Source organism: Rutidosis leptorrhynchoides, chromosome 10, assembly GCF_046630445.1.
Source record: "Rutidosis leptorrhynchoides isolate AG116_Rl617_1_P2 chromosome 10, CSIRO_AGI_Rlap_v1, whole genome shotgun sequence".
Lineage (NCBI taxonomy): Eukaryota > Viridiplantae > Streptophyta > Magnoliopsida > Asterales > Asteraceae > Rutidosis > Rutidosis leptorrhynchoides.
Window position 1 is genome coordinate 234,783,475 of NC_092342.1, and position 18,671 is coordinate 234,802,145.

The 18,671-nt window shown below is 32.4% G+C and overlaps 1 protein-coding gene across 1 annotated transcript; it reads left to right on the forward strand.

Moving 5' to 3' along the window:
- Positions 1 to 12,419: 12,419 nt before the first annotated feature.
- On the forward strand, positions 12,420 to 17,600 carry LOC139870879 (uncharacterized). The gene is made up of 8 exons (XM_071858644.1): positions 12,420 to 12,863; positions 13,867 to 13,958; positions 14,101 to 14,801; positions 15,930 to 16,000; positions 16,259 to 16,348; positions 16,637 to 16,813; positions 16,936 to 17,041; positions 17,363 to 17,600. The coding sequence occupies exons 1-8, from the start codon at positions 12,492 to 12,494 to the stop codon at positions 17,572 to 17,574; spliced, it is 1,821 nt and encodes a 606-aa protein (XP_071714745.1). The 5' UTR covers positions 12,420 to 12,491; the 3' UTR covers positions 17,575 to 17,600.
- Positions 17,601 to 18,671: the final 1,071 nt, after the last annotated feature.

Genomic DNA, 18,671 nt, shown 5'->3' on the forward strand with positions numbered 1-18,671 from the left:
TGTCAGTATGTCATAAAGCAAGCAAATAATAGGCCAACAGTTTAAATCATGTATAACAATAAGTAGCATGGCAATATCAGTAATCGTACGAAACTAGCATGCAATCGAAAGCAAGTAATAGCATGCAGTAATGAAATCATGTAGTAGCATACGGCATATAGCAGTAACAGTAAGCAGCAGCATGCAGTAAGTTCAGCGGAAACAAGTAAACTAACAAGTTGTAGATTAGCCCTATTAGTGAATCCTACTCGGGTCGGTCTTAGACTCACTAATGCATCCTAATTCCCTACAACCAATGCTCTGATACCAAATGTGACGCCCCGTACTAAATCATCATGTACGGACCATCAACAACAGGATCATTACAAGGTTAAGTACTATATGCGTTTTCAAAACAGAGTTTACATTCATAAATAAAAGTGACGTCATAACATACGTCAATTGTTTTACAAATCAAAAGTATGCTTCGCTAAGTAGAAGCATTAAATAAGTGTACGTGACCATAATGGTCGTTACATAACATAAGTTCATAAGTAAAAAGTTTGAATGCAACATAAGTAGTCATGCGATAACAACTCTAGGCAGCGGGTTCTACAGCACGACTAGTAAGATAGCGGAAGCGACTTCAAGCACCTGAGAAAATACATGCTTAAAAAGGTCAACACAAAGGTTGGTGAGCTATAGTTTAAGTATAACAGTAATGTAAGTAGGCCACGAGATTTCAGTGCTACAACGAGCGTTTCAAAAGTATGTAAAAGTATATGCTTAACCGTGGGCACCCGGTAACTAACTTAACGTTTAATGTACCCCCTTAAAGTGCACTTGGCAAGTGCGTATAACCTCGAAGTATTAAACACTCGTTAAATGCTAGCGCTACTAGCCCGAGTGGGGATGTCAAACCCTATGGATCCATATCTAAGATTCGCGTTCACGGTTCAAAAACCAATGATTAAACGTTACCGAGCTAAAGGGAATGTTTCTGCCGTTATATAACCCACACATATATAAGTTTAAGTACTCGTGCCTAGTATGTAAAACATAAACTCCGCATGCATTCTCAGTTCCCAAAATAAGTTAAAGTAAAAAGGGAATGCTATAACTCACAATGATTAGTAGTAATGGTAAGGTAGTAGTCGGAAAGTGGTGTGCAAGTAACGGTCCAAACGTCCTCAACCTAAGTCAAATAGCACTAAGTCAATAAGTCGTCTCAAAAGGTTTATAAGTACGTAATTAAGGTCATAAGGGTCATCATCAATCATCATTAAACAAAAGGTAACAAGTAAGACTCGTTTATGAAAGTCGTTTAAAACAAAGGCTGACTTCGGTCAGTCACCACGGCCTCTACCCTTACTGAATTAAGGTGAGACCAGTGGTCATGGCTCCGTCTATGAGTCCCTTAAGTGTGGTAAAATTTACAGAAGCAAACTCGTCTTGGTTTGACCGTGGCGACGGTCTAAGTGCGAGTAGGTCAGAAATTTCTGCACAACGTTAAAGAACATGGTAACGATCGGAGGGCCATAAATCCTAAACCGTAACTCGGATTAAGACGAGTCCTATATGAAAAGTTATCTACTCGAAAAGTTCTATCTAAAAATAAAGGTTATAACAGCCCAGGTCTACTGGTCTGTTCCAGAAGCATCAGGTCAGTAGGTTTTGGACAGAACAGTGGGTTTTGGAGAGTTCCGGTTGTCTCGGTGCTTGATGTTCATCACGGTTCTCATCCTTGATGCGTATAGCTTCAAGTGTACAACTCGTTGATGTGTTAACATCATTTTGACCAAGGTTTGTCCATCATAACTCAAGTGCAAGTGTTGTAAGTGTTTGATGAACCAAGGTTACATGTAAGTTTAGGAACAAGTTCATGAACACTAAGAAAGATCACAACCAAGTGTTGGATCCATGATACTTGCACCAAAGTGTAAGCTCTTGTTGGTTTCATGTCCTTGTTCAAATGTGTAGTAAGCAACTAATAATAAGAAATAAAGAAAATGAATGATAAGCCTAAACCAACCATGAAGGTGGTATTCTAGTAACATACAACAAACAAGAACACAAGTAACAATTATAAAGATTATAAACTTTAAATCTTTGAAATAAATAAAGTAGAAAGCTAATCTAAACAAGAAGATGATTCATAGTTGCTCTTACTTTTAAAGATTCAACCAAGTTGATCTTTAAGTGAAGTAACTTCAAAGTTACTTCAAGAACTACAAGTAAAGAGTTTATACAACTATGAACTTTAATTCTTTGAAACAAAATATGTAGAACATAACTAGAGAGATTATGTTCTTGAATGTTCTTGTTATAACAAGATAAAGGTGAAGAAATCAAACTAGTAAGTTTGTTCTTGAAAGTTAGAAAGTAAGTAACATATAACTAGTAACTTCATGTATTCAAACATTAAGTAAGAACAAGTAAACAAACAACAATTGATGATGATGATTAATGTTTATGAAATCAGTTTTTACCAACAAGAAAAGAAGAAAAGAAGTTGTTTCAAACACTTACAAGTATGAGAGAAAAAGAGAAGAAAGTTTGAGGGAATATGCAAGTAATGTGTGTGTGTTTTGAGAGAAGACTTCAAGTGAACAAGTAATGAAGAAATGATGAAGTGTGGACTCCTTTGAGCCCCCAAACCCCACGGCCTGCAGCAGCCCCCATGGGGTGGGTGTGTTTGTTTGGTGGTTACTAGTGTGTTAAAGGTTCAAAAGATGGATAAAAGGGTTAGTCTCATGGGGATTATAAGGCAACTAGATTCCTTAAGCAAGTAACTAGTTAGTTTATGTTTAAATGATACTTACAAGTATGCAAGAGTGGGCTTAATGTCCATTAAAAGAAGTAGGGTGGGCTTGTGAGTCTTATTCAAGAGTCCATTACACTAATTAAAGCCCAAGTTGCAAATAATCCAAATAAGTCCAACTTAAGCCCAAGTAATTAACTAAAAGCCTTAGTTAATTAAAATGATTAATAAAATTAATCATGAATGTAAATAATATCTTAAAATATTATTCGTGCAAGTTCCGGGTGTCACAAAGACGTTTCGGGCATTTAAAGTTCAAGTACGGGCAATTAAAGCAACATGTAAATGTAATAACATACATTCATTTAATCAAGCGTATTAATAATAATAATTATTAATAAATAACGTTGTAAATTCCAGGGTCGTTACAGAAAGTGTTGTTTTGAGTTGGTTGGTTATTCGAACCTTGTTGGTTGTACGAGTTATTGTTGGGTCTATTTGGATTGTAAAGAATGTTTTGATTTCGATTGAAGTTTGACCTTGGCAGTTGATAATTATTTTGATAATTATTTCCCGACCTTTGGTTCATGTAGGAAACATTCTCACGTTGTTCTATCGTTTGTTCAATGTGACAATCTTTTGTTAAGTGTGATCCACCGCATTGCTCACAACTGATTCGTATTGCGTGAATATCGTTAGTCATATTTTCCATTCGTCTCTCGAAAACATCTATTTTTGTGGAAACGGAATCAAAGTCATGGCTAGAATCGGCTCTAGCCGCTTTAGATGAACGAAAAATATCTTTTTCCTGATGCCACTCATGTGAATGGGAGGCTGTGTTATCAATAATTTTGTGAGCTTCGATTGCGGTTTTCTTCATAATGGAACCACTAGCTCCTGTGTCGATATCTTTTCGTGTAGCAATGTCGACACCTTGGTAGAATATTTGTACTATTTGATAAGTGTCTAAACCATGTTGTGGACATCCTCTCAATAACTTTCCAAATCTTGTCCACGCTTCATATAGAGTTTCATTTGGCTTTTGTGTGAACGTAACAATTTCTCCTTGAAGTCTCACGGCTTTAGATGCCGGAAAGAATCTTTTAAGAAATTTCTTAACTAAAACATCCCATGTGTCAATCGCCCCTTCAGGTAACGATTCTAACCAATCTTTGGCTTCTCCCTTTAAAGTCCAGGGAAACAACATGAGATAGATCTGTTCATCCTCAACTTCTCTGATTTTGAATAGAGTATAGATCCTATTAAAGGTTCGAAGATGTTCGTTTGGATCTTCTTTTGGCGTACCACTATATTGGCATTGATTAGTTACCATGTGTAGGATTTGTCCTTTGATTTCATAATCTGGCGCATTAATGTCTGGCTTAATAATGGCGTGTCCTTGGCCAGTGCGTGTGGCTCTCATTCGGTCTTCCATACTTAGAGGTTCTGTTACTTCCATAATTGAATTTGTTGAATCTGAATCACTAGAGGATTCTGATTTAACGGTTTGTGGTTCAGGAGGAATAATTAGTGGTTCAGGATCTTGGAATTGTCCTTGAATATCCTCCGGGTTCTCACTTGTGAAGTCAGGTTCAAAAAATGGATTATCGGAAATTTGAATTGGAGTACTTGTTCGACTTGATGATGATTCTAAAGAAAAATCAACGGCGACAATATTGGCTAGATGTCTTGATCGAGTTACAGGTGGTGAACGTATGAAAGGTGGTGAACGTTTTACTCGGTGCATTCACTGAATATCCTATTAGTTATAAAGATAAAAATTATTTAAGTTATCAAATTAATAGACTTTTCTGATTTTGTCCACGTTTCGAATAGCCAATAGATGCAGCAGGTAGCCATGACCCTTTAAATCGAAAGCCCACAACTCGCCACCAACAAATCCACCTATTATTACGAACCAGAAAATTTGGATGTCTATCAATTTAACCGCTTAAAATAATTTTTCGTCGAAGTTTAAAGAAGATAAAAATCTATGTCCTAAAAACTAGAGCGTAGAAATGAGAAAGAAAAAGCGCGTCGAAAAATAAGAGTCGAAAAATAAAAGTCGAAAAATAATAATAAGAAAGTAAAGCGTCGAAAATTAAAAGCCTAAAAACTAAAAATTAAAACTTGCGTCTAAAGGTATTAAAGCTTAAAAGAAATTCTAAATCTAAAACGGCAATAACTTAAAAAAAAGGCACTAAAATTTATTAAAACTAAAGCGATAAGCGATGTCGTAAATTTCTAAGGCGCCTAAATCTTAATCTAAAGAAAAAGCACTTAAGGGATTTTACGGCAAAGTTAAAAAACTATAAATACTAAAAGAACTATGGCAAAATACTAACTTAAAACTAAATACGAACGACAATAAAAATTACGAATTAAACGATAAAAAAAATACAATTTATAAAAAGAAACTAAAAATGGCAAAATTACAATATTATTATATATTATATAAAATTATTAATCTATAATAATAAAACTTAAAATTACAAATTAATATAACTAGATATAAAAATACATTATTAAATAAAACCCTAATTAGGTTTAAGTAATAATAATAAATTAATTAACCCTAATTGTGTAATTATTACGTACAAGGTTGCAGCTGTCAGAGCAGCTCCGCGAGTGCGGATACTTACTGCCCAAAAATCTTCGCGAGTGCGGAGAATGCAGGTTCAAATTGAGTGCAGACTCAAAAACCGCAGGTTCAATTTTTTTTTTAATAATAACTTTTACAAAATTTAAAATATAAGTGATATTTAAAATTATATTTTTAAGAACTGAAAAAAATACTTTTATACTTTATATAAATTATATAAAATATATTTTCTTTTTATTTAAACACTTAAATAGATATATATACTTTTTTTTATATTTTTGTATTTTTTTTTTCAAACTTATATATAATTATATTTTTACAAATATAGATTAAAAATATAGTGTTTCGTCGATTCCCCGGCAGCGGCGCCAAAAACTTGATGTTAAAGCAGAGGGGTACGAAATAGTTATATTTTTATTGCGAAATACTATTAAATACGATACAATTTTACACAAGTTATTTATTTATTTATTGAATGGGATATACCTAAACCTTGCTACAACACTTATAGGCAGTGTACCTAATCGTAGAGTAGTGTAGTTTTTAGTAAGTCCGGTTCGTTTCACAGGGAGCTAGTGAATACGTACTATATTTTTAACAACTATATTTATATAAAATGTATATAATTATATATAGTAATAATAATATATAAAAGGGGGGGTTTACCGTTTAATGACCGGTTTGTCGATTTTATATTTTAAGCGTAAAGATAAATGACAATAATTAAAGTGTGTAAAATAAATAACAATATTAAAATGACAATAAATGACAGTAAATAAAAATACGATGAGATATAAAATAGAACAATTATGCTTATTTAAACTTCCGTAACCATGATGTTTGACGTTTTGATTTTAATTTATTACTCTGGGTTAATTGTCCTTTTGTCCTGGATTATTTGAAACCTATCTGGTTTTTGTCCATAATAGTCCATCGGTCATAAATATAAAGTGCGAGTGTCCTCGTCAAATTACCCTTATACTCGAAGTCAAATATTCCAACTAATTAAAGATTTAAACTGTGACGCAGTTATCACTTCTGTCAACAATTACACCAGTTATCATTGTATGTAATCCACCCCTATTTTGATTAGATATGAATATTAATTTACCCACTTGATCAGTTTGAATAATCAATTACCCAACCCGAATAATTAATTAAATGATTATAATAGATTCCGTATGAATGTCACTAAATAGGACAACCATAATCATTATTAATTATTAAGTTAATTAATTTGAAGATAGGTTCGACAGACTCCAATGAGTTGTCACTCAATTAGACAATTCCTCCTATCTATTAATAGTCCATAGTCAAATGCCCACAAGTGTCGGTCTTTTGTTCAAACATTAATTATGGTACAAAATCCAATAACCCCGTCTTTAATATTTAGTCTAACATCACGATTACTTCGGCTCAAATAAGCATAATAATAACTTAGTTACGATACATTAATTTAAAAAGGAAGAACATAGCTTACAATGATTATTTATCGCGTAGCGTTACACGGACAGAGTTCCGACTTTAAAACCCGCAAAACATTTCTTACAATAACCCAACTAAACCATAATTTATTATTAATCTTAAATTAAAATTAAAATTATAATATAAATATATTACATATAGAGATTGAGAGATTGGAAAAAGGTGTAAATATTTTGTCGAATTGCATCGCCTTTTATAGTGGGATTTGGGTCCTGGTGTGCTCCGCGAGTGCGGAGGTTTTGTGCTTCACAGCTCCGCGAGTGCGGAGCTTCTGGTTCCAGCTCATTTACTTTTGGCCACTAGCTTTGTCGACATAATATTTATATATATATATATATAATATATATATAATTTATATAATTATATATATATATTATATTATATTCTTGTTCATAGTTGACTTGTAATTTTAGGTCCGTTGACTCGTACGTTGATACTCGGTTTATGTCTCGGTTCCGGATTTTTGAACGTCTTTTTGCATGCTTAGATATCTTGTATTTTGCGTTCATTGGCTTGTACTCTTGTAATTTTTAGACGTTTCTTATCAATAAATGGAACTACTTGGATTGTATCTTGTACATTTGAGCTTTTTGGTCATTTGCGTCTTCAAATCGTCATTTTCTTCTTTTGTCTTCGCACTTATTTATTTAAACGAATATTACATAAAAATAGAACAATAGTAACTAAAAGTTTTACATATTTGAAGGATATTGTGCCTAAATATATGTTCATTTGGAGCACTATCAATAGAAATCAAACTTCTGCTTTTGTAAGTAAAACTGACAATAATTACTTTGGAAATAATAATGGTAATAATAATAACAAGAAGAAATATAGGAATCCACCACTTAAGTGTACTAACTGTAATATGTTGGGGCATACTGTGGATAGGTGTTATGAATTGATTGGTTATCCAACAGGTTACATTAAAAAACCATTTGATCAAACATCACCTAGGTTTAATAGCAATAATTGTGGTATAGATAAGTGTTCTAGTGCAGAGTCTTCTATGCAATTAACTAATGAGCAGATTATGAAGTTGCTAAGTCTGGTGAATGATAAACCTAGTGCAAAAATTGTTGATGCCAATATGACAGGTAACTTTTTTAATAATAATGTGTTTTTTAATGATAAATTCTATAAATTCTTTTCTGAAAATTATTTTCAATCTTTTGAAAAAGTTAGAAAGGGTTGGATAATTGATTCAGGTGCAAATCAACATATGGTTTCATCTTCACGGAATGTTAACAATGTTATTGATGTTTCTTATTTAAACTTAAGTGTTAATCAACCTAATGGTACTGTTGCTAAAATTCTTCAAATGGGAAATATGAAGTTGTCAGACAACATAGAACTTTTTGATGTTTTAGTTATCCTCAGTATTGTGTGAGTCTACTTTCTGTGAATAAATTAATTAAAGACGGCAATTGTGTTGTAAGTTTTGATGAAAAGAAATGTTATATATAGGATTTAACTCAAAAAAGATTGATGGGGACTGGTAGTGAGTCTGATGGATTATATTATTGTGATGGTTGTTTGAATGGTAAGTGTTTTGTTTCTAATTTGTCTTCATCTACTAAGTCTAAACATAAAATGTGGCATAATTGACTAGGTCATCCTGCTGATCAATTATTATCTGTTTAAGGTAACATCTTAAGGTTGGAAAATATTAAAGATAATGATCCTTGTGATATATGGCATAAGGCAAAACAAACAAGAGAACCCTTTCCTCTAAGTGAAAATAAATAAAAACATTTAGGAGATTTAATACATTTAGACACTTGGGATCCTTATAGGGTTAAAAGTAAAGAAGGACATAAATATTTTCTAACCATTGTTGATGATTACTCAAGGGCGGTTTGGACATATCTGTTAAAATCAAAAGATGAAGTATTTGATCATATTGAAAACCTTTATAATATATCCACCTGAATCAATTTAATACTACAATAAAAGTTATAAGGTCTGATAATGGTAGTGAATATGTTAACAGTAAAATGAAACACTTCACTAATTCTAAAGGTATGATTCATCAAACTTCTTGTGCTTATACACCACAACAAAATGGAATAGCTGAAAGAAAACATAGACACTTATTGAATGTTGCTAAAACTCTTATGTTCAAGGAGGTATACCTCTTTATTTGTGGTCTGAATGTATATTAACTGCTACTTATCTTATTAACAGGCTTTCATCTTCTGTTCTGTCTGGAAAGTGTCCCTATGAGTTGGTGTATGGTTCATGTCCAAATCTCTCCCATCTTAAAACTTTTGGTTGTCTTTGTTTTTCAACTGTTTTACACAATACTGATAAGTTTTCAAGTAGATCATTAAAGTGTGTTTTTTATGGGATACTCCAATTCTCAAAAAGGATATAAACTATTTTGTTTGGAAACAAAAAATATAATTTTTTCCAGAGATGTTAAGTTTTATGAGCACATTTTTCCTTTTAAGTTAGATTATGTTTACAAAGTTTCTGTTACTGAAAAATTAAATCATCTAAATTTTTTTTGATTTGTTTGAAAGTGAATTACCTTTTTCAAATGATAAGACTGCCACAACTTTAACTGAAATTTTTTTTAACTCCCAATGATGAAGGGAGAGAGAGTTCTCAGGATGATGACAGTCATGCTTCTTTGATTGATGACTCTCTAGAGTTACCCAGAGATTATGAACTTGCAACTTCCAATGTTGATAATACTGAGATTAACACTGTCCCTGAGGGAAATACTGAAAACACAGAAAATATAACTGACCAACTTAGAAGATCAAGTATAAGAGTTCACCTTCCATCAAAGTTTAAAGACTATGTCATGGGAAATAAGGTGAAATACAGTTTAAATAGGTACCTGAACTATTCTAAGTTAGGTTCAGAAAATTTATGTTTTGTTTCTAATCTAAACAAAGGACAAGAACAAAGTCATTTAAGGAGGCCTTTTTAGATAAGAACTGGATTGAGGCCATGAATGATGAAATTGAAGCTTTAAATAGAAATAATACATGAGTTCTTACTGACCTTCCACCTGGAAGAAAACCTATTGGGTGTAAATGGGTGTATAGAATTAAATATAAATCAATAGGGGAGATGGATAGATATAAAGCTAGATTAGTTGCAAAAGGTTATAATCAAAGAGAAGGTTTGAATTTTGATAAAACCTTTTCACCTGGTGACTGTTAGAATTATAATTATTGTTGCTTGTCAAAATAACTGGCCTTTATATCAAATTGATATTAACAATGTTTTTTTGTATGGTGATTTAACTGAAGATGTGTACATGTCTCTTCCTGATGGTTACTTTGATAAAAAATGATACTAGAGTGTGCAAGTTAGTTAAGTCATTATATGGTTTGAAACAAGCACATAGCAAATGGAATGAAAAATTTTGTGATGCATTGTTTGAATATGGTTTCATTCAAAGTGTGAATGATTATTCATTATTTGTTAAGTATGAAAATTCTGATTGCTTGTTTTTACTTGTGTATGTTGATGATAATCATTACTGAAAGTAATAAAGATATTATTGAACAATGTAAATCTTTTTTAAAAACTAAGTTCAGAATTAAAGACTTAGGGTTGTTAAAGTATTTTTTTAGGTATTGCATTGTTAAAAGGTAATGATTGTATGATAATGTCACAAAGAAAATATTGTGTTAAATTAATATTTGAATTTGGTCTTCTTGGCTGCAAACCTGTTGTTACTTCTTTAGAATCAGGTGTTGTTTTTTGCTTCTATTGATGAACATTCATCAGCTGACTTTCCTTTAGAGAACATTAGTGAATATCAAAAACTTATAGGGAAGTTAATTTATATTACTATGACTAGACCTGATATTGCATATTCTGTGCATTGTTTGAGTCAGTTTATGCATGCTCCTTTAAATTCCCATTTAAAAGCTGCTTTAAGAGTTTTGAGATATCTAAAAGGATGTCCCGGTAAGGGTATCTGTATAAAGAAAAGTGATGAGCTTGTGTTGTCTGCATATGTGGATTCTGACTATGCTAAGAATAGTATGTTAAGAAAATCTGTGATTGGTTTCTGTGTTTACTTGGGTAATTGTCTTATTTCTTGGAAGAGTAAAAAGTAGACAACTGTATCAAGGTCATATGCAGAAGCTGAGTATAGAGCACTTGCTTCTGTAACTTGTGAATTGTTATGGATTCTTAAAATTCTTAATGACTTGAAGATTAAAATTGTTTTACCAATTAAAGACTACTGTGATAGTAAGTCAGCTTTGCAAATAGCAAAAAACCCAGTATTTCGTGAAAGAACAAAGCACTTTGAAGTTGACCTACATTTTGTTAGAGAAAAAATAAGCTTGGGTATTATTGAAACTTTTTTAATTCCTTCAAGTGAAAAATTTTCAAATATTTTTACAAAAGGGTTAAATGGAACACAACATAATTTGTTGTGTGATAAGCTGACTTTGTTAAATGTATTTCATGATTAGATTGATGGGGAATATTAAAATGATAACATGATCAATCTAACATGAAATATCATTTAGTTTTATTTTTTCCTTATTTCCGGGTTAAGTTTGTTTCAGGTTAACTGTGTGAAGAATTTAAGAGATCAAGTGATGAACCTGGACTGTACAACTGAACCTGGACTGCTGTACTGTGGTGCTGTTAATTTATAATGGCCTAATTTATTAGGTTAACAAAAGCTTTATGGTTCATTGGGCTTATATATTAATGTTGGGTTGTTAGTTGTGAAGTTACTGTTTTCTGTACTGTGGTGAACGATCTGTTTGATTGTGTTAGTTAATTTGTGATTAATTTCCTGTGATTGGAAGATTTGCTTCCTCTGATTAGAAGTTGTATGCTATTTTGTTCACTTAGCCACTAAGATATCTTTATATCTTATGAACATGGGAAAAATTGTCATACAGTTTGTTAGAATATACATCAAACTTGAAGAATGATGACAACGTGGTTGGAGACGCATATATTATGTTACATGCATGTAGGAACTTCAAGCAACAAATTAATAGACTCTTTTGATACAAGGAGGTGTGGCGCGTGCTAAAGGAGTGACCGAAGTTTTTAACTATTGAAGGTGTCACGTCCAACAAAAGAAAGTAAACCAATCGATCAAGATCTCTTCCAATCCTAACTGATTAGTTTAGAGGAAGATAATTCGAATTCGACCGCCATTTCAAACCAGAATCAATTTAAGTCTCTATTTAGAGAAGATCAAATCCATCATCCGTCAGGTCATTATGAGTCAAAAGAGTTCGCGTTCGCTGAACAAATTCTCATTGTCGGTTATGGAAGCCCGATAATAGATTGTTTCATGAATCATGAAGCTACCTTACAAACTATGGAGAAGCTATACGACAAGGTTAGCCAAAATAGAACTAAACTCCAAAGGTTAGCATATTCTCATTTGACAAACATAGGCCAAGGGTTATTCTTACACTTTTCATCATTAAAATTAACGATTTTTTTGTATTAAATTAAAAGATGGTTCTAAATCTGGTCCAAACTAAAGCTCACCAATTATGTCCAAACACGCCAACAAATTCTTTTCTTCGTTGTCCAAGATTCACAAAATCAATTTTTAAAGATCTCAACTTTAAACTTGCAGAAAAAAACCCACAAAATTCCTGTAAAAAAGGAACTAATTGACCCATGTATTAATTTCACAAAAATAGATAATTAAACATGCAGTGCCCAACCAACAATTTCTTCAAATACAACACAAGTTTATGTGCTTGTGATCCAGGTTACTTTTACAACACCTCCGAGAACACTTGTTCTCCGTTCACAAGTTCCGGCGACGGCGACTTTGAGGTGGGTTCCGGCGTTGACTATTCAATAAACATCCCAGCTAACATATTTTCATTTGATACAATAAAAAAGTACACACAATCACAAGCTGTGTTTCTTGAAACTACAGTAGTGATACTCGCTTCTTGGTTTTTGTTTTGTTTGTTGGTGAGATTTGGGAAGCTTGGTGATGGAAGAACAAATTGGTTTGAGATTAGGTGGTGGATTAGTAGATTGGATGTTGTATTTGCTACTAGACATTGGCTGGTAATTTTTTATTTTTTTGTTTAATTGTTGGATTTAGTTATGTAATTTGATATTTTACAAGTCAAATTAACTAAGCATTTGATAGGTTAGAAATTGTAGATATCTTTATGCTTTATGTACATAGAAGGATGACTAATTGAGTTATGGAAATCAGAATTAAAGATTATAGGAATATAAGAGTGTTGAAGACAAACAAGTTGAATGATATCATAATATGGATATGGTTTGACCCTTTAGCTTATAAGTATTTGATTGCTTCAAAGTTTGCATAGTTTGTTCTTTGATTGCTAACTAAGTACCAAGTAAAACTGTATAAAGATTTGTGATTTGTGATGTGAAGAATGTTGAAGATTAACAATTTGAACAATACGTTAATTTTGAACTTGGAAGCACTTTTTGTTTGAGACTTTTTGTTCGTCTGATTAAAAAGTTGTTTGGCATAACTTTTGGCTTCTCATTGACTGTTTATAGCTAACTGCTAATGAGTTAATTGGTGATGCTATAGCCTATATGAAAGGGTTATGATTTGGAAACTAAAAATGAATATTTATGTTTGTTTTAATAATGTAAGTCTCTGAATTGTAAATCTTGGTAGGATAGATTTGGTATAACATTTAGTTATTGCTAGATTTATTTCCATATTTTGATATTAAGAGTCGGCTTCACTAAGTGATTTCTAGGTCTGAAATTGTGAATGATATATTTCTTTGTGCAGGTAGAACGATGACCAAATCAAACTTTATAAAAATTACTTAGCAAAATGTTAATGATAAAGGACTTGAACGGTATGTTAAATTAAAATTAGGATACAGTTTAGTTTAAGCCCTTTGGTTTGTCTTATTTAGAGATTGTTTCTTAAATATTTTCTTGTTTCTGCTCACAGAATTCCATGTTTATATATATTTGTATTGACATCAAGCTTTGTAGTATTAAATATACGGTGCAAAGTTTTGCGATTTTGTTTAATTTGGCTGTTTTATGCTGTTATTTGTCATCTATGCAGGATGATCAAAATGTAGTCAGGAAGCGAAAGACGGAACTCGGCGGAACGTTCTCAGTTGCAAGTTGGATTCTTTTTATTGGTTTGTTTGCTGCGTGAGTTAATTACTATAAAGTTTCATATCTACATCCCAAATTTCTCCATTTTTATAAAACTAGACAAACACGATCATTGAACAATCATATATACTTTCGTTACTACCAATTATTATCTAATTCCAATTAATCAAAATTACAGGTTGCTATACCAAGTTATATCAATGCGAACAATCGAGATCCACAGTGTCGTAGCAACAAACGCACCCGATTTAGCTTTTTTTCATAACGATATGGAGTTCAACATAACAACCGTTTCTAGCATGAGCTGTTCGAATCTCCAAGGTCTAAGTAACATAGTAACCGGCAACCCCGGTTTCATCGACTATCGAACCGCCCCACTTTCCACTTTTGGAAACTATTCATGTCAAAACACCTCAAGGGGCCCCACCATAACTCTTAAATGCAACGACTGCCAGTTTCTTCATGACAATTTATATATTTCATGGCAGTTTGTTGACCTACCAAACGTGCCGGCAGCTGCAGTTGGGTTCGAGTTTAAGTTGACTTCCACATACGTTCGTCACAAAAAACACGTCAGTTTTGTGAGCGGTGCATTGAAGAACGGAAGTATAAATAGTGCAAAGTTTGTTACTTATAGAGGACGAGATCCTAATATCCTGCAATTTAATTTGTTTCCGAGATTATATCGAAATAAGCGTGATCTTAGGCTTATACAGCCGCTTTTTCATGATTTTATTCCGGGTTCGTCTTATAGTGAGACAAGTCAGCTGCAGGCCTCTCTTCAGAGATATAACGATGGGCTCTTGAATACCACATTGTATGTGAATTTCCTTTCTTCATACATTGTGGAAGTCGATAGTCAAAGCACGCTAGGGCCGGGTGAGTAACTTTTATGACATTAGAAGTTAGATACGGTCTCGGTTGGGTTGACCCAGTGACACTTTTGAATCAAAATATATATAGGCATGAGCTCCACTGAGAACACAATGTTAAAAAAGAATGATGAGAACACTATTGGTTTTCATTCACAGATTTTTTATTTGTGAACCCTTTGCTTCACATAAAATTTTAATTGTGAACCTTCATTAGTTGTTGGCTTCAGGGAAAATTGTTAATTGTGAAAGTTAATTATTTTTTGGCTTCACATAAATTGTAAAAAAAGTACTCCGTAAAGTTTATATTTTTTGTTTCACAAAAACTTCTAATTGTGAACCTATGTTTTATGTTTGCTTCACAAATTTTCTTAATTGCGAATCTTTATTCTTTTTTGGCCTCATAGAAAAAAGTTCGTTGTGAACCTTCACTATTTTTTCTGCTTCACATAAATTTACGAAAGGGTGAAACTTTTTTGTTTTGTTTTCATCGTTACTTTTCTTAACATTGTGTTCTTTCTAGAACCCAGCCCTATGTATATATGAGATATATTAGATTAGTGTATTATGTAGTAAGACAAATTCTTTTATATGATTTTATTGTATGAACAATGGATCTAGGAGGGTTTACGCATCAAAAGTAACTTTAGGCAGCTTTTGACTCGGTTTATTCTAAGCAATTTTCATTCATTTCATCTGTTTGACCATTGAGATTTATCATAAGGCTAAATGATCCATTTATAATTTAATGGGTTGGTGCCACCTCCGTTAAATTTGTCTCTTATCGCATATATAGTCAACTGAAGTATTTACCCATGTAAGTTTGATAAGTAATCGTATGTTTTATGAAGTTCTTGAATACACTGTATCATTCAGTACAATTAAAACTGCAAAAAAATTTATTTTTCGATGTAGTGAATTTTGCAAATATGTTACAGAGGTAGTTTCTGCTGATATATATGTACTTGCCCGTTGATCATAGCTGCAAATTATTTATTGGATAAAATTTTGGTTGACCAGATCATGAAGAGATTTTTACGACATTTCACTAAATAGTCAAACACATTTATAGAGATATATTGAGTTAAACATCTATCGTAATGATCTAACATATCTTATTTTTCGAACAATGCAGTGGGCTTTCTTGCCGATTTGGGTGGCTTGTATTGCATTAGCATTGGCATATTTTTCTACTTTTTGGTGCAAGTATGCTTCTTATTCCCTTTACTGTAATTAAACCGAATATGAAATGAGTTTAAATCCATTTGGTACCATTTTGGTTTTGGTATGGCCCAGATTAGACCGTGACATAACTCATAATTGTGTTTAGTTTAATAAAGAAAGAAGCCTAATAACTTTTTTTGTAACTTCATAATATAAAGTAAAACCGGTTTAGACATCAGATCCAATTTCGACAATTGTTTGTTTAATTGTTTTACTTATACTTTGTTTTTATCATTGTAGTTTGAATATAGATTCAAGAGGTTTCGTCATGAAGATAGTGTAATAAGAAGTATTAGAAATCGTCGAAAAGCTCAAGATCGGTGGAATAAGGTTTGTTGTCTTAATATAGTGAGTATACAGGGGTGTTCTAATTTTTTGGTCATATAATAAATAAATTCCTTGAAAAAATTAATATTTGCCTAGCACTCAAACATGTGATTGAGCTAATTATTACAACTTCACATCACTTTTGTTAGACCTAATTGTTAGATTATGAATCTTTTATATTCCATAACGATTTTTCAAACTCGACATCCAAACACCCCCAACTTGTTTGTTTAAATGATCTTATTGCAAGTATGATCCGATTTTGATGGTCTGTTTTATTATTGCAATTAGCTACGAAAGTATGTAACTTTTACATGGGGTCGTGGAGTACTGCCGTATGAAGATGGAGCTTTTGTCGAAATAGAATGTTGCAACTGTTTTGCGGTTCCGAAATCACAATCTGTAAGGAAACAAAGACGAATGGATACTATCAGTTTCAACAATAAAGTTAGCACATCAAGTGAGATGGTAAGAAGTTTAGATACAAGTCATTCTTGCTATTTAACGTGAACTATTTTTGTCAATCGATGACATCACACACATTATTAAATGACATGTGATTAAATTGCTTTTATTTGTCTCATTTACAGGTGTTACACGATATGAAAGACGATGAAAAGAATGAAAATATTGGCTTGCATTCAAATAATCAAGCTATTACTGCTGCTAATGATATTCCTTTGCCACCATCATTAGGTAATACCGATGACTAAATCTTAAACCATCAATATCCGTTGATTTAGTGTAGAGATGACGATTTCGACCCATTCACTTATGAAAGGCTTGTTGCCAAATCAAATTATTTTGCTAAACAGGTCAAATGGGCTGCATGTCACTCGAACTCTTTTGAATGCATACAATCTTCTAAATCTTTTTATCTTAAATATTTAGCTTATAATCGGAGCAATCATTAGTTATTTATAATCAATGTGATAAAAGTGTGAGCGTTTTGACCAATACTAAAAATGACCCATTTCTACCCGAATCCGTCTCAACATGTAAATTAACCAACTGCAGCATATCTCACCACTTGTAACTTTGCGTCTATATTCTCTCTATGTTTGGCAGATATCAGGCCCGGTTCTGAAATTAGCATATCGGAAATCGAGGAAAACCTAAAGAACCTTTATGAATACAACGTGATGCTTCGAGAGAAGCTGGTTACTGCTCAATCTACAATCGATGATTTAACATCAAAGGCTTCTACATCCTCATCAAATCAACATTAATCAATAGCGTTTTTTTAGCAAATACATATAGGTTTTTCCATATAGATAGTAGTTGTAATTCATTCCTTTCATATCGTTCTTTGTTTTTCCAAAGGGAAGACAGGTAAAAGTTTTGTAAAGTTGAGGGCTTACATCATCAAAAAAGTAAATCATATTTGTAGATATGGAGTGGTCATTCTTTCATTGTAATTTATTAATATTGTTGTGTAACTTTTTGGTTGTGTGGATGCAAGATTGAAAGGGGATATACGAAATTGTTCCGTTTGCTAAATTTTTATACTTTTTGTTTTTAGTTCTTCTAAAGTTTCCATTACGGCTAAGCCCACTTCCAACCATCGCACACTTCTTCACCAGAACAGACTAAGGACATAATCACTCTCAAGTCTCAACCGTAACACAGTTCCTCAAACAAACTTTACCAACTATATTAATTATTTATTTAAATGTATTAATCATGCAACTAAATGTACGAGACAATTATACATTTCTCCGTCGTGATATATGCTTGAAAACCACCAAGGTCATGAAAACACATAGAAGTTTCATATGCAAACCAAATTGATTCTTTTGAATCCAGAACTGAAAAAAGTAGCCACAAGTCACAAATATGACACGTATCATCGCTTCATTTCTCACTTGTTCGTTTGATTTGCAGGCAGAGCCTTTGATCAAGGGATTACATCATCTTACATCGAGTTCTAAATAACATAACATAATAACACATAAAAAGGTGGTACTTTATGCTCGAATTCCATTCGAGAAAGACAACATAGGAGTAACTTAAAACTACAAATGTATGTATACAAGCACATGACAGGAAATAGAAAAAAAAAAGAAAAAAAAACCCCAGCTGATATAAACAACCCAAAACCCATATTAGCTCCCAACAAAGTCAACCACATTGATACAAAACCAAGAAACATTAAAAAAAAAAAAAAAAAAAAAAAAAAAAAAAAAAAAAAAAAAAAACAGACGGACTAGGATAAAGTAAAGAAACAAAAATTCAAGTCTCCATATATCTTATCAATCATGTACATACTTATATTACAGAAACCAGAAATTCTTGATTCATCCAAACTTGAAGTACCTTTTTGTTT

Coding starts and splice junctions, on each gene's coding strand:
- LOC139870879 (XM_071858644.1), top strand. CDS start 12,492: ATGCAGTGCCCAACCAACAATTTCTTCAAATACAACACAAGTTTATGT. Junction 13,959..14,100: donor TTTATTGGTTTGTTTGCTGC/GTGAGTTAATTA, acceptor TCAAAATTACAG/GTTGCTATACCAAGTTATAT. Junction 16,814..16,935: donor TTAGCACATCAAGTGAGATG/GTAAGAAGTTTA, acceptor TCTCATTTACAG/GTGTTACACGATATGAAAGA.